Source organism: Mesoplodon mirus (assembly GCF_964341445.2).
Source record: "Mesoplodon mirus genome assembly, chromosome: 18".
In the NCBI taxonomy this organism is placed as follows: domain Eukaryota; kingdom Metazoa; phylum Chordata; class Mammalia; order Artiodactyla; family Ziphiidae; genus Mesoplodon; species Mesoplodon mirus.
This window is the reverse complement of record NC_138994.1, coordinates 61,656,185-61,672,502: the sequence shown is the minus strand read 5'-3', so window position 1 is coordinate 61,672,502 and position 16,318 is coordinate 61,656,185. Positions and strand designations below refer to the sequence as shown.

At 36.2% G+C, this 16,318-nt stretch overlaps 1 protein-coding gene across 1 annotated transcript in view; it reads left to right on the top strand.

The window, feature by feature from the left end:
- MED13 (mediator complex subunit 13) overlaps positions 1-16,318 on the top strand; it is a 93,849-nt gene that overhangs the window by 53,318 nt on the left and 24,213 nt on the right. The window contains exons 12-19 of the mRNA XM_082603166.1: positions 525-646; positions 2,829-2,919; positions 3,052-3,266; positions 3,547-3,743; positions 4,467-5,383; positions 10,188-10,349; positions 14,202-14,425; positions 16,056-16,245. Of these exons, the coding sequence (XP_082459292.1) occupies positions 525-646; positions 2,829-2,919; positions 3,052-3,266; positions 3,547-3,743; positions 4,467-5,383; positions 10,188-10,349; positions 14,202-14,425; positions 16,056-16,245 (2,118 nt within the window). The remainder of the gene's footprint in view (positions 1-524; positions 647-2,828; positions 2,920-3,051; positions 3,267-3,546; positions 3,744-4,466; positions 5,384-10,187; positions 10,350-14,201; positions 14,426-16,055; positions 16,246-16,318) is intronic.

The following is a 16,318-nucleotide window of genomic DNA, read 5'->3' as shown; positions in this document are numbered from 1 at the left end:
AAATGAAACTTAACTAAGAGGTACTTAAGTGAGTACTTAAGTGAGTACTTAAGTGCCTGGCTGGCACTGGGCAAAAGTGCTTTATCTACATTCTGTCACATTTAATTCTTGTCATACTGTTAGTGTTGGGGTTGGGATTCAAATTAATAGTCTGTCTGACTCAAGAGCCAGATAACTTAATTATTCTGTGCTTCCTTTATATTTTAGGAAGATAGAAAAAGTAAATGTGTGTGTTTAATTCCCTTGTCCTGATAGTGTTTATATTTTTATTTGACACATTATTAATGTAGATTACTTAGCTATGTTATGGATTACATAGCCTTTGGTGAGCTTCCTGGGGAAGGTATGACCATATATTTAAAACTTTATTTCTATGAAACAGAATGTCTAAATTTTAAACAAGTCACCATTTCTTATTGCATAACACCCTTATAAAGTTACATGTCTAGCTTAAATAAATAGAATAATACTCATTTGGTCAGTAGTAGAATTTTTGATTTTGTTTCTCTGGTTGACATATGTAGATGCTCCACGCCCTACTAATCATGCCCGTCCTCCATCAACCAGTTTGATTTATGACTCAGACCTGGCTGTCTCTTATACTGACCTTGATAATCTTTTTAATTCTGATGAAGATGAACTGACAGTGAGTATCCTATTAATGATTACAATTATAATTTATTTTCCTTGATTTTATATAAGTTTATTTTTCAGAAGTGATATGTGACTTGAATTCTATGTTTTAGCCCTGAACAATAGGAAATATTTTGGAACAAAATTTCTTTAATTGGTGTCCTTTTTTAACCTCATGCTTGAGCCTTTTTTGTTTTGTTTTGTTTTTTTTGGCTGCACCGCCTGGCTTGCAGAATCCCGACCAGGGATTGAACCCGGACCCTCGGCAGTGAAAGCACAGAGTCCTAACCACTGGACCGCCAGGGAATTCCCTGAGCATTCTTGATATAATGTCACCTATAAACTTTGAGCATTCTTGATATAAACTTTGAGGGTTTTTTTTCTTTATGTTTTGTCTTTGAAGGACATGTATAATTAAGCTTAATTTGAGCTCTGCCATATATTCTTTTTCTCTAGTCCTTACGAAGCAGAATTATTATTTTTTTTAATAACTAGAATTATGACTTATAACATTATACCAGAACATATAAGATTGTTAGAAATTTCATGTAATGTCTGAAACATTTATATTAACATACTTCCATACAAATAACCCAAAGAAAGTTTAGTATTAGTTGTTTTTTGTTTGTTTGTTTGTACTGCAGGTTATTATTAGTCATCAATTTTATACACATCAGTGTATACATGTCAGTCCCAATCGCCCAATTCAGCACACCACCATCCCCACCCCACCGTGGTTTTCCCCCCTTGGTGTCCATGTTTCTTCTCTACATCTGTGTCTCAGCTTCTGCCCTGCAAACCAGTTCATCTGTACCATTTTTCTAGGTTCCACATACACGCGTTAATATACGATATTTGTTTTTCTCTTTCTGACTTACTTCACTCTGTATGACAGTCTCTAGATGCATCCACGTCTCAACAAATGACTCAATTTCGAGGAAGCAGAATTATTAACCTAATCTTTGATCCTCTAGTTTTAGAAATGACCGAAAAATTGACTCAATTAGAGAATAATAAGTAATTAACAGTAAAGTTATATGCCATGTCAATTTGTTAAGGAATACCACTTGTTTTGAATTTATTTGGCTTCACAGCCATTATTATAAGACACCTACATACTATAATAATGAAAGAGGAAGAAAAAGTGATACTTAATCTTTAACACCCATTTGCAGAGAAAGGTGAAGATAAAAGAAATTAAAGCTTAAAATGAGATTCCCTAGAATGTCAAGTCTCTGGCAAATTAATGAATTGGGTGCTGCATTATAAAAGGGAATTCCTTTTTCATCTGCATAAAGGTAGCTTCGAAACTTCTATAGTACATTTGGTCTCTTCAATTAAGTGACATAAAGCAGATATCACTATACATAAACTTTTACTCCACATCCCGTAATATAGTATATTTTAGGTGAATATATCCCTGAATACTTTGATACTTTTGTACTTTCTCTCTCTACCATTCACATATCAGCAGTGGCTCTTCTGAGGTCAAAGGTTGTAATCAGAGCTCAGTCTACATATCTAAGACAAGGTGGCTAACAGGAGACAAGGAACCAAGTTGTCAGCTCTGACAACACCGGTGACAGATAAGAGATTCTAAAACTTGTTTTGTTCAATGTATTAAAACTTACCTTTAGTTAGGCATCCTATTGCTTTGTCGTATGAGATCTTTCTGAAGTTTTGCTTAGTTTTACCTGTTGTAGCGTTTTTGCAGGGCAAGAAGATTATTAAACAAGGTAAAAGTGTAAACAAGACTTTGGAGGGGTGATTGATTATATAGGAATCTTTAATGTCTTTTATTTAAAGGGACAAATGCTTTATGAGTGTCTTTTACTAAGAGGCAATTCTGATGTTAATTACAAACGCTCATAGTAGGTTTTCTTACTTTTATTTTTAATAGGTTTTAAGTAATAGGTTGTTCTATGTATTTTGAAAGTATTGGTCATTTTCTTGAAGGAACTTTTTCTTCTGTTATTTGGAGCATTATCAAATCAGTAGAAAAACTAATCTGGTCATTGATTACCTAAAATGTGTTTCATGTCTTTAAATTATTTTGTATCTTTAAATTGTATTTGTATATATTTGGCTCTAGCACAAATGGGCTCTACTTTCAAGTTACATCTGAATGATTACTATCTTGATCACATTGGATTTAAATTTCAGAACAATATGTGTGTGTGTGTGTTTTTTAATAGCCTGGATCTAAAAAATCGGCGAATGGATCAGATGATAAATCCAGCTGCAAGGAATCAAAGACAGGAAATCTGGACCCATTATCTTGCATAAGTAAGCTTCCCAAATCTGTGTTCCAGATAAATCTGCAAACTTAATCTCAACAAAGTTCCCCACCGCTTTGTTTTAAGCACAGAGTAACTTCTTTTTAGTCTTATGTTAAAATGTGTGTTTTATTAAATATAGGCACTGCAGATCTTCATAAAATGTATCCTACACCACCATCATTGGAACAACATATTATGGGATTTTCCCCAATGAATATGAATAATAAAGAATATGGTAGTATGGATACAACACCTGGAGGAACTGTTCTAGAAGGAAATAGTTCTAGTATAGGAGCACAGTTCAAAATTGAGGTTGATGAAGGATTCTGTAGCCCAAAACCTTCTGAAATTAAAGTAAGTATTTTATTTTTCTAGAAAAATCATTCACTTCCTATATTTTTGTATAGAATTAGTTTATTGCTAGATTCAAAAATCCTTTCTTAGTGATTCTAATTTTGTTATTAACAAATTTGAATTATGGTGACACTATTAAGAATGCATTTAAGAAAAGAGTAGAATTACGTTTACATTGTATTATTTTGTTTAAAGACAGGAAAAAAGGGCTAGAGTCAGTTTGTTGTTTTTTTTTCCCTTGGAAAATAAGATGCTAAAAGTCATGGTCTTTATATTGTAGGATTTTTCTTATGTCTATAAGCCTGAAAATTGTCAAGTTCTAGTGGGATGTTCCATGTTTGCACCTCTAAAAACTCTACCAAGCCAGTGTCTGCCTACTATCAAATTGCCAGAAGAGTGTATTTACCGTCAGAGTTGGACTGTTGGAAAATTGGAATTGCTTCCTTCAGGGCCTACAATGCCGTTCATCAAAGAGGGGTATGATTTAAATATATAGTATTGGTATAGTATATGAATGCTTATATAGCTTTAATTTTTTTCATAGAAGCACCTAGTATGTTGGTACCTGGAAAAAAGATACTGGTTTTTGAAAATTCTAAAAATCATTTTCTGATTAATAGCTTATAATGGTGTTTGTTCGGTATGGTTAAAGTATTGAAACACTTAAGACCAATAAACTTTGTCTTTGGAAGCACCTTTTATTTTGGTCTGAAATTCTAATCACTCTCATTTGTACATTTGCCGTATTTCACACACTTTTTATATTTAAGTATCTCTGAAATTGGGGTGTCTTATAATTCGTAACATCTTAGAATTGCCATTGTCCTTTTTTTACACATAAATATCTCTAAAATTGGTTTGTTTTTTTTAAACAGTGGCATCTTAGAATCAATGAAATATGGGTATTTGTAGTACAAGACACATATAGATAGTAATTGTGGATGTCTAGGTGTGGAAGAGTGTATACAAATTTTATTTATAATGGAACTAGTTAGTTGGGTCTCACCCCACAACAATCACCTAGAGTGGATGTACTAACCAAAAATACATTTTAATTGTACTTGTAATTTTTGCGCTAATCGTATTTTTATAATTTTTGGTGTTATTGAAAAACATTTGGGACATTTTTAGTTGTATTTCACATTACTAATATGTTCCTTTATGCGTGTTTTTGGTTCTCTTTTGCCCTGCTGACACTAGTGATGGAAGTACTATGGATCAAGAATATGGCCCTGCTTATACACCTCAAACTCATGCTTCTTTTGGGATGCCTCCTAGCAGTGCACCTCCTAGTAACAGTGGAGCAGGAATTCTTCCTTCTCCATCTACCCCTAGGTTTCCAACTCCAAGGACTCCAAGGACTCCAAGGACTCCTCGTGGAGCTGGTGGACCAGCTAGTGCTCAAGGTTCAGTCAAATATGAAAATTCAGACTTATATTCACCAGCTTCCACCCCATCCACGTGCAGACCCCTTAATTCTGTTGAACCTGCAACTGTTCCTTCCATCCCTGAAGCACACAGTCTTTATGTAAACCTCATTCTTTCAGAGTCAGTTATGAATTTGTTTAAAGACTGTAACTTTGATAGTTGCTGTATCTGTGTCTGCAACATGAATATCAAGGGTGCCGATGTTGGAGTTTACATTCCAGATCCAACGCAAGAAGCACAGTATAGGTGTACCTGTGGCTTCAGTGCTGTCATGAACAGAAAATTTGGAAACAATTCAGGATTATTTCTTGAAGATGAACTAGATATCATAGGACGCAACACAGAATATGGCAAAGAAGCAGAAAAACGTTTTGAAGCTCTCAGGGCTACTTCTGCTGAACATGTTAATGGAGGACTAAAGGAATCTGAAAAGTTGCCTGATGAGCTGATATTGTTGCTACAAGATCAGTGCACTAATTTATTTTCACCTTTTGGAGCTGCAGACCAAGATCCTTTTCCCAAAATTGGTGTAACTAACAACTGGGTACGTGTTGAAGAGCGGGACTGTTGCAATGACTGCTACCTTGCGTTAGAACATGGGCGTCAGTTCATGGATAACATGTCAGGAGGAAAAGTTGATGAAGCACTTGTGAAAAGTTCATGCTTACACCCCTGGTCCAAAAGAAATGGTAAGTATGCTAATGGAATAATTTTTCTCTTTATTTTCATTTAGTTGTATGACTTTTCTTTCTTAGGAAAAGGTATTAAAGGCAGTTTCCCATGTAGCTGATAGAGACACTTAAATTTGGGCTTAAAACTCCTTTAAGAATGATATTTTTAGGGCTTCCCTGGTGGCGCAGTGGTTGAGAGTCCGCCTGCCAATGCACAGGACACGGGTTTGTGCCCCGGTCCGGGAAGATGCCACGTGCCGCGGAGCAGCTGGGCCCGTGAGCCATGGCCGCTGAGCCTGCGCGTCCGGAGCCTGTGCTCCGCAACGGGAGAGGCCACAACAGTGAGAGGCCCGCGTACCGCAAAAAAAAAAAAGAGTGATATTTTTAAAGGGAGAATTTCCTAGCAGTTTAGTTTAATTTCACCAACAAAAGTATGGTTATTAGAGGTCTGTAATTATGTACTTGTGTCGGACTATAAAAGATACTTTGCACATGTTACTTAGCAGAAAATTACTAGTTGTCTGATTTATTCAACATTCTATCACTCATTATTTATTGAGCAACTAGTCTGTGCCAGGCACTGTTCTTTTACAAAGTACAGTATTAAAACAAACATACTTCCTGCCCTTTTTGAGCCTGTAATTCTCAAAATAACAAAATAAACAAAAAATAAGTAATTATATGATATCAGTTAGCGACAAGTGCTTTGAAGGAAAAGCAGAGGAAAGGAGTGGAAAAAGACAAGAATATGCTACTTTAGATGTATGTTTAGAGAAGCTATTACTGAGGGACAGCATTTGAGCAAAGACCTACATAGAGTGGGGGAATGTGAACTGTGTGGCTAACTGACAGAAGAGTGTTTTCAGGTAGTGCAAAGACTGAGGGAGTAGTGTGCCTAATATGTTTGAGAAACAGTAAGGAGGCACTGTTGCTGGAATGAATTGAGTGATGGGGAGACTGGTAGGAGTTGGAAGGCTAAGAGATGGCCGAGCACCAAAATCACGTAGGGTCTTACGTACCATGTAAGTAAGGCCTTTATAGTTTATTCTAAGAGTTACGGGAAGCTGTAGGACAGTTTTGAGCAGAGAAGTAACATGATCCTTTTACTGTTTATTTTTTTAAAAGATCACTCTAGCTGTTGTGCTGTGGGTGGTGAAGGTGAGAGTAGAAGCAGATAGATCAGTTAGGAGGCGGTTACAATAGTTCAGGTGAAAGATGACAGTACCTTAGACAAGATTGGAAGCAATAGAGATGTGAGTAGTAGGTTCTAGGCATATTTGGGAAATAGAACCTACAGGATTTGCTGATATAAGGAAAGATGAGGCATCAAGGATAGCTTGAGCGAATGGATGAATGATGGTGCTAATTATAGAGGAGGGGAACAACTGGGGGAGAAGGTCAAGTACTTATTTGGAGAAACGAATTTTAAATTCAGAGGAGTAGGTGGGGCTAGAAATTAAAAAATATTGTGTATGAGTTATCAGTATTTCAAGCTATGGAGATGGATGAAAAAACTTAGAGAGTGACTGTAGATAGAGAAGTCCAAGGGTGGAACTGACATTTAGAGATGGGGGAGAAGAGGAGGATCCAGGATAGGAAACAAAGGAGGTAGGAAGAAAACCAAGAGAGTGTGTTGTGCTGGTAGCTAAGTATAGGAAATGTTTGAAGAAGGAGAGAAATGTCATCCACGTCAAATACTTGTGTGTAGTTATAAAGATCTAATGAGTTAATACATATGAGCTGCTTAACACAATCCTTGGCACATAATAAGTACTGAATTTATATAAGCTGCCATCATTAAAGTCATCATTTAGTTTTTTTTTTCAAGCATAGCCACTGGGAAACATATTTCTAAAAAGATGTCTCAGTATACCACTCGTTAACTTTTTCCTAACTTTTGGTAATTATGCAGAAAGTTAGCCTTTCTTCAAAATGTGGTTTTTGTTAAGAATTTTTGTTCTTAGGTGATATATGCCATTTTATAACTTTGATTTGGTTCCTTACGTCATTTGCTAATCCAGCCATTTTTGGACATATGTGCAAAACAATGTGCTTGGTATTCTGGGAGATATGAAGATATCCTATATTTAAATTGCTTATAGACGACTTGGAGAACTAAAACTAATGCAGGGTTGAAGTAAAAATACTCTAAATGCCCATTGACAGGAGAACGGATAATAATTATGATAGTACAGATAGAATGTTACATAAGCTCTGAAAATGAGTAAAACTCTTGTAACAGATGAATCTTGGTAAAAGTTTTGAGGGGAGGGAGACGGAACAAGTCCCAGAAGATTGTATATAGTGAGATATTTTTTCATAAAGTTCCAAAACAGGCAAAACTACATGTATTTTCTAGATGCACATAAAATTCAGGATGGTGGTTAATTCTTAAAAACTGAGGGATAGGATAGGGAGAAGCACTTAATAAGATTGGGTAATATTCTACTTCTTGGGCAGTGAGATCGTAGTTGTTTATAATATTATTAAGAAAATTTGTGAATAAGATAAGGCTATGCATGGACCAGTGGTTACATTTTGTTCATGATAATAGTTTGATGATTCATCAAACTCACTATACTCAAGGATCAAATTTTTAAAGAAAAGGGTATAAATAAATGTCATAGATTTTCAAAAAAAGGGCAGGATTATTTTCAGCCATAGATAGTAGTTAAGAACATAGGCTGTGGAACCGGGCTTCCCTGCTGCTGCAGTGGTTGAGAGTCCGCCTGCCGATGCAGGGGACACGGGTTCGTGCCCCGGTCCTGGAGGATCCCACATGCCGCGGAGCAGCTGGGCCCGTGAGCCATGGCCGCTGAGCCTGCGTGTCCGGAGCCTGTGCTCCGCAACGGGAGAGGCCACAGCAGTGAGAGGCCTGCGTACTGCAAAAAAAAAAAAAAAAAAAAAAATCAGTTGACTGTAAATGTGAAGTTTTATTTCTGGATGTTTACTTCTATTGATCTATATATCTGTCCTTCATGATCACTCTTAAAAATCATTATATATTCTAAAAACCATTGCTTTCCACCAGATCTCAGCATAGAGACCTGGCACTTGTCATAATATACAATTATATTATTTTTCATGCATTCTCCTCCACAAGATTGTAAGATCCCTGAAGACATGAATAAGAATTTATTTACACAGTATTCCCAGCAGCTAATAGCATAATTCCTGACCCATAGTAGGTCTTCATTAAATATATATATATATATATATTTTTTTTTTTTTTCTTTTTGCGGTATGCGGGCCTCTCACTGCTGTGGCCTCTCCCGTTGCGGAGCACAGGCTCCGGATGCGCAGGCCCAGCGGCCATGGCTCACGGACCCAGCCGCTCCGCGGCATATGGGATCCTCCCAGACCGGGGCACGAACCCGTATCCCCTGCATCGGCAGGCGGACTCTCAACCACTGCGCCACCAGGGAGGCCCTAAATATATATATTTTAAGAATGAAAGAGTATCTATGGAAATCTCTCTGAATTAAAATCAAACTGTAGTTTCCTGAGCTTCACTCAGATCAGAATTTCTCAGGGTAAGCTCTGTGTATATGTTTTTTTTAAAGTTCCCCATTTGATTATGATAAACAACCTTAGCCAATGACAACTTTTTCTAGCTTTTATGTAAATACTCACATATGAATACACATAGTTCTATTTGTGTAAAGTTATCTTCCATAGATAGTTTTAAAACCTGTTTTTTTATTTATTAGTGTATTAGTCATTAGTCCATTCCAAATAGCTCTGTTATCACTTTTAATGACTAGTATTCTATTATGTATATAATAGTTTATTTAAACATAGTAGTGATTAAGCAGTATATCTGAAATTAAATTATTTCTGATTCTGTATACTATTTAGATATAGGGAATTAAAACAAGAAATAAATTAGGCAATAATAATAATAATTAAAGTTGAATGATTTAACATAACAGAGTGCTCAAACAGGTTTAATGATACAGCTGAACCATAATGGAGGGACAGAGTACTTATATCAGTAATATTTCATGGTTTTTTAAAAAGCCATTTGACATTTAAGAGCAACACCCTCCATATCCATCCTGATAGTTGGTCAGAAATGTAGGTCATAATAATCTGATAATCTGTAAATCTATTACGTCTAGGTTAATAAAATATCTTCGGATATTACCACACTTTTTAGCAGTATGAACAAGTTTATCTGTTACTGTACAAGTTGTATACTTCAGAGTTGTTACAGTCTACTATTTTTCACAAGTTAAGCTTTAATCATTGTAACCAGTCTTGTCCATCTGGTCATTTTACCAAAGTGGTGGTAATGAAGGTGCATAATTTATAACTCATTTCTGTGTGAGGCAAAGTTCTTTCTAGTAAGATACCTATAAGCACCAAAAACAACCAAAATAGGGACTTCCCTGGCAGTCCAGTGGTTAAGACTCTGCGCTTCCACTGCAGGGGGCACGGGTTTGATCCCTGGTAGGGGAACTAAGATCCTGCGTGCTGAGCTGCACAGTCTAAATAAATAAATAGATAAAACAACCAAAATAAATGCAAAAAGGAAGAAATTTATTTGATTAATTTATAAATTGATCAATGAGCTAATGAATGACTTTTTATGAAGATGAGTTACAATAACTTTTATTGTCTCTTCATGGTTTTAAATACCTAGAAAAACCATTTCTACAGATCACTTTAGATAGAACTTGCTATAGTTCTCTACACAAGCAGATGCTTAATCTTGGTGATGAAGAGCTAAACTTCCCCAGGTGTCTTGTTATCATAAAAATTTTTGTGTTGACAATAGCAATTCTTATTCTTTTTTTTTTTTTTTTTTTAATGGTTGTAGATGTGAGTATGCAGTGCTCACAAGATATACTTCGAATGCTTCTATCTCTTCAGCCAGTTCTTCAGGATGCTATTCAGAAAAAAAGAACAGTAAGGCCTTGGGGGGTTCAAGGTCCTCTCACTTGGCAACAATTTCATAAGATGGCTGGCCGAGGCTCTTATGGTAAGTAATTTATAGTAATGTGTATTGACTTATTTTATATCATTTCTCAGTTTCTTTGCCCAACTTTAATAAGCACATTTATCTTTAAATATTTTGGTGGCATATGCTTGACGTAAGGCCAGTGTGGTCAATCTTAGCCTTCCTTACTTTGAACGTTTTCAGCATTCACTTTACTGGGTTCTCCAATCCCACTTCAGAAAGAACAGCTTGTTTTTACATATTTTACTGACCAGTAAGATTTTATGTGAAATACTGCCAAATAAAGACTGAAACACGACTTTTCTTGTAAGTTACTATTTTACAAAATTGAATGAAAAATGGGGTAAAAAAGAGAGGGTAATACTAGTGATAAAAGGCCCCAAGGTCTTCATTTTAAAAAAAAAAGAAAAAGAACAAAGACAGAAATTTGCCAGTTGTGACAAGAGTAGCAAATGAGTACTCTCAGTATGGTAAATAGTAGATTTATGGTCAACTGTAATGGAAGGAACATTCAAAATGCTTGAACTATCTGTTGAAGATTATCTCTGGGGAAAAAAACCCAAAAACGATTGGGGACTTCCCTGGTGGTGCAGTGGTTAAGAATCCACCTGCCAATGCAGGGGACGCGGGTTTGATCCCTGGTCCGGGAAGATCCCACATGCTGCGGAGCAACTAAGCCCATGTGCCACAACTACTGAGCCTGTGCTCTAGAGACCACGAGCCACAACTGCTGAGCCTGAGTGCTGCAACTACTGAAGCCCACACACCTAGAGCCTGTGCTACGCAGTAAGAGAAGCCACTGCAATGAAAAGCCCGCGCACCGCAACAAAGAGTAGCCCCCACTCGCCGCAACTAGAGAAAGCCCACGCTCAGCAATGAAGACCCAACACAGCCAAAAATAAATAAAATTTTAAAAAGCCCCAAAAAACAAAAAAGAGTGTCTCTGAAAGGTGGGATGTAATTGGAACTTTTAAAATATATGTGGAATAATAGTTTTTATTCTGACGTCCTTGACTTTTTTTGCATGGTTTTAGAATGCATTATGTACAGAAGTAGTAGATGATTTGCTCATATTTTCCTTTTCCTCCTTTTATTAATGGCTGAATAATTCAAATTTCATTTAAAAAAACTTGATATTCAGTGAAACATGCAGTTTAATTATAGTATTTTTATATATGTATTCTACTTTTTTAAAAATGTTTCAGTTTTATTGATTGACAATGTTGTGTTAGTTCCAGGTGTACAGCAAAGTGATTCAGTTATACATATACATGTATCCATCCCTTTTCAGTTTCCTTTCTCATGTAGGTCGTCCTGGAATATTGCGCAGGGTTTCCTGTGCTACCCAGTAGGTCCTTGGTGGCTGTCTATTTTATATACTAGTAGTACGTGTGTATGTTCACCCCAGGCTCCTGAGGTATCCCTCCCCGCCACGTTTCCCCTTTGGTAACCATAAGTTCTTTGTCTATATCTGTAGGTCTGTTTCTGTTTTGTGAATAAGTTCATTTCCATGTTTTGTTTTTTTAAATTGGATTCCACATATGAGTGATACCATATATTTGTCTTTCTCTGACTTACTTAGTATGATCATCTCTAGGTCCATCCATGTTGATTCAAATGGCATTATTTCATTCTTTTTTTTAATAGCTGAGTAATATTCCATTTTACATACGTGCTGTATCTTCTTTATCCACTCCTCTGTCGATGGACATTTAGGTTGCTTCCACGTCTTGACTATTGTAAATAGTGCTGCAGTGAACATTGGGGTGCATGTATCCTTCCACATTATGGTTTCCTCCAGATATATGCCCAGGAGTGGGATTGCTGGATCATATGGTAGTTCTGTTTAAGGAACCTCCATACTGTTCTCCATAGTGGTTGTACCAATTTACATTCCCACCAACGGTGTAGGAGGGTTCCCTCTTCTCCACACCCTCTCCAGCATTTATTGTTATAGTATTTTTATGTTCTTTTTGAAGCCAAAATAGTAGACACACACAGAGTTCTGCACCTTACTGTTCAGTACATAGGAGCTTTTTTTTTTTTAATGGCTGCATATATTCCATTGTTCTATACATATGTTATTTTACCAGTCTACTGTTTATGGATTTATACATTGTTTGCATCATTATCATTACAGCTATTCTAGAATGCACACAATCCCTGGCTTAAAGCATGTGTACATTTAAAAATATATATATTGCCAAATTACTCTCTCTGATAGTGGTTTAAACTCCCACCAATAAAATGCTTGTTTCCCCAAACCCTTGCCAGTAGGGTGCTGAGTAGATGGGAGAAAGTGGTTTGTTTCATTATAGTTTGAGAGGTAGACTAGTACAGACTTTGAGGGTAGATTTCCTAGATTCTAAATCCCACCTCTGCCACTTCTTATGTGATACTGGACATGTTGTTCAACGTCTCTATTCGTGCTTTTTCATCTCTAAAATAAGGTTGATATTAGTATCTGCTTCATGGTTTTTGTGGGGATTAAATGAGTGAATACATGTAAAGATCTTTGAACATTACCTAGCACATAGTAAATGTTATAATTGTTTGCTATTAATTTTTTAAATTCCTTGCTCTTAATGAGATTGAGCATCTTTTTATGTATAAGAGGTATTTCTGTTTCTGTGGACTTTGTTCATATCCTTTACCTGTTTTTCTGTTAGGATGTTGATCAATTCCTTACGGATTTATAGGTCCCCTTTCTATGGTAAGGAAATTAACCTTTTGTTATACACATTGCAAATCTTTTTTCCAATTTATTGTTAATTGTTTGGCTTTGTTTATAGTGTTTTTTTCATGCCAAAATTTAAAATTTATGTTGTCAGATTAATCAGTTTTTAAATGGACAGGTTTTACATTATGCTTAAAAAGGCTTTCCCCAGTCTGAGTTTATTCAAAATAAAATGATGACGATATAGGTGAAGGTGATTAAGAGGTACAGACTTCTGGGCTTCCCTGGTGGCGCAGTGGCTGAGAGTCCGCCTGTCGATGCAGGGGACACGAGTTTGTGCCCCGGTCCGGGAAGATCCCACATGCCGCGGAGCGGCTGGGCCCGTGAGCCATGGCCACTGAGCCTGCGCGTCCGGAGCCTGTACTCCGCAACGGGAGAGGCCACAACAGTGAGAGGCCCGCGTACCGGAAAAAAAAAAAAAAAAAAAAGAGGTACCAACTTCCAACTGTAAAATAAATAAATCATGGGGATGTAATATACACATGGGGAATGTAGTCAGTAATGTTATAACAACTTTGTATGGTGACGGATGGAAACTGGTCTTATTGTGGTCATTATTTCATAATGTATAAAAATATCAAATCACTATGTTGTACACCTGAAACTAATATAATTTTTTTTAAAACCCTCCCGTATCTTTTGTAGTAATAAGTTTTTCGTTCTAATTAATTTTTTTACATTTAAGTGAAGGTATAAGTCACATATTTTATAAAAGGTCATTTAGCAAATTCCTAACTGTGAAAGTCTCAATCACTGGCTTTTAGGTATTTTTGTCTTTAATTAAATATTTTTACTAATAATAATGACTACACTAACTCTTGACATTTAAATGTTCCTCTTGGGACTTCCTTGGTGGTCCAGTGGTAAAGAATCTGCCTTCCAATGCAGAGGACATGGGTTCGATCCCTGGTTGGGGAACTAAGATCTCACATGCTGAGGGGCAGCTAAGCCTGCGCACCACAACTACTGAGCCCGTGCGCTGCAACGAAAGAACCCTCAACGAAGATCCTGCATGTCGCAACTAAGACCTGACATAGCCAAAAATAAATAAAATTTTAAAATATTCTAAAAATAATATATAAAAATAAATGTTCTTCTTTTAAATCTTTTCTTAAAATATGTCTTTTCTTATTTAGGAACTGATGAATCCCCAGAACCACTGCCAATCCCCACGTTTTTGTTGGGTTATGATTTTGATTTTCTGGTGCTTTCTCCATTTGCTCTCCCTTATTGGGAGAGACTTATGCTGGAACCCTATGGATCTCAAAGAGATATAGCCTATGTTGTACTGTGTCCAGAAAATGAAGCCTTGTTAAATGGAGCCAAAAGCTTTTTTAGAGATCTTACTGCAATATATGAGGTAGGTGCTTAAAAAGAGGTGTCGTTTTAAAACTACCTTATGATTTGTATGTTTATATATAAAATATACTGGATATTTCAGTTGATTGGTAAAGAATAATAACAATGTCAGACTAGATGTTTAGTTCTCATACAAGCCAGTTACATTCTTTACAGCTTTGAGCCAGACCCTTTGTTAGATGTGTGCGCCATGTGTCACTGTGGAAATTGCCATACTGGGGGAAAACCGTTGAGAGCGTGTATGTCCCATTTAAGATAATCTTTTTCTGAAACAAAGGGTAACATTGTAAATGGCCAGGAAAAAATTACATTTATAAAAATTCTAGTCTTGATTCTCTAGGACCTCAGGTTTAGACACTAGGCCTTACTTCCTCATATGTAAAATAAAGCTATGATAGGCCTCTCTAAGATCCATTTTATTTCTGAAATTCTTGGCTGGTCTTTTAAGTTATAATTCTCATGTTGTATCCATCATTGAGTACAATGATTATAAATTTTAAGTACCCTGGAACATACAGTCTTAAACTTCATTTTATAGTCGTTCCTGAATATCCTCAGGGTGTTGGTTCTAGGACCCCTTGCAGACACCAAAATTTATGGCTGCTCAATCTTATATAAAATGGCATAGTGTTTGTATATAATCTATACACATCCTCCCTTATACTTTAAATCATCTCTAGATTACTTGTAGGTATTTACATAGCATTACATACCTAATGCTATGTAAATAGTTGCAGACATGGCAAATTCAAGTTTTGCTTTTTGGAACTTCCTGGATTTTTTTTTTTTTTAATTGATCCATGGTTGGTTGAATCTGTGGATGCAGAACCTAAGGATACGAAGGGCCAACGGTGTCTCCCTTTTCCCACAAATGCTTGGAAATCTAGTCTTTAAAATTTAGTTTCTTTTACAATCTGAATCGTTAGTTTGTGCTGGTTTAGCTCCTCATTAATGTTCTACTTAACTTTAATTGCAAGGTATCTGTACTGTGTTTTGTAAAAGTAAATATTTCCAGAGAGTGTTATTTAGAACACCAGTCCTGCAAAATCTTCCCAGAAAAAAGTTCCTTAGTTAGATAGGTTTGGGGACACATTTTGTATCTATTTACCTTTTAGAGATTCACTATACATGTTAGATTATCAAAGCCTTTGAAAGTCTTACAGTAAAGAAATCCTTTGTCTAAACTTTCTTAATCCCGTGTTGCAAACCTGTTTGAGATTGGGCTTCCTGTAACAAACGTTAGTGGCCTGCAGAATTGGAGGGAGAGCTGGATAGTGCATTTATATACATGAATTGGGATGGATGTACAACTTAAAATGACTGCATATTCATGCTCAATTATTTCTGTATTCTGCAAGTCTTCGTTATTCAGACTACATGGTTCTAGTGCTGTTATTATCTAGGTGTTTTATTTCATTGGAGATATTTTAATTTTGATAGAAATTCAATGGATTTCTAATGTAGAAAAGTAAAAAGACCTGTGGCACCATCTCACCTTGATACTATTATTGCAAATGTTAATTATAAATGATAAAGCTTATTTTTAAATAGCTTAAATCCTTTATTTTATGATATGAACTAAAAAACTGTAGCAAACTCACTAATTCTGATTTCTGTGTCTGCATTTGTAGTCTTGTCGATTGGGTCAACATAGACCTATTTCTCGACTATTGACGGATGGGATCATGAGAGTTGGATCTACTGCATCAAAGAAACTATCAGAAAAGTTGGTAGCAGAATGGTTTTCTCAGGCAGCTGATGGTAACAGTGAAGCATTTTCTAAACTCAAGCTTTATGCACAAGTCTGCAGATATGACCTAGGTACTGCATTTGTATTTATTGTATAAGGTCACTTTAGCACAGTATGACCCAGTCCGCCAGCTTTTTGTAACTA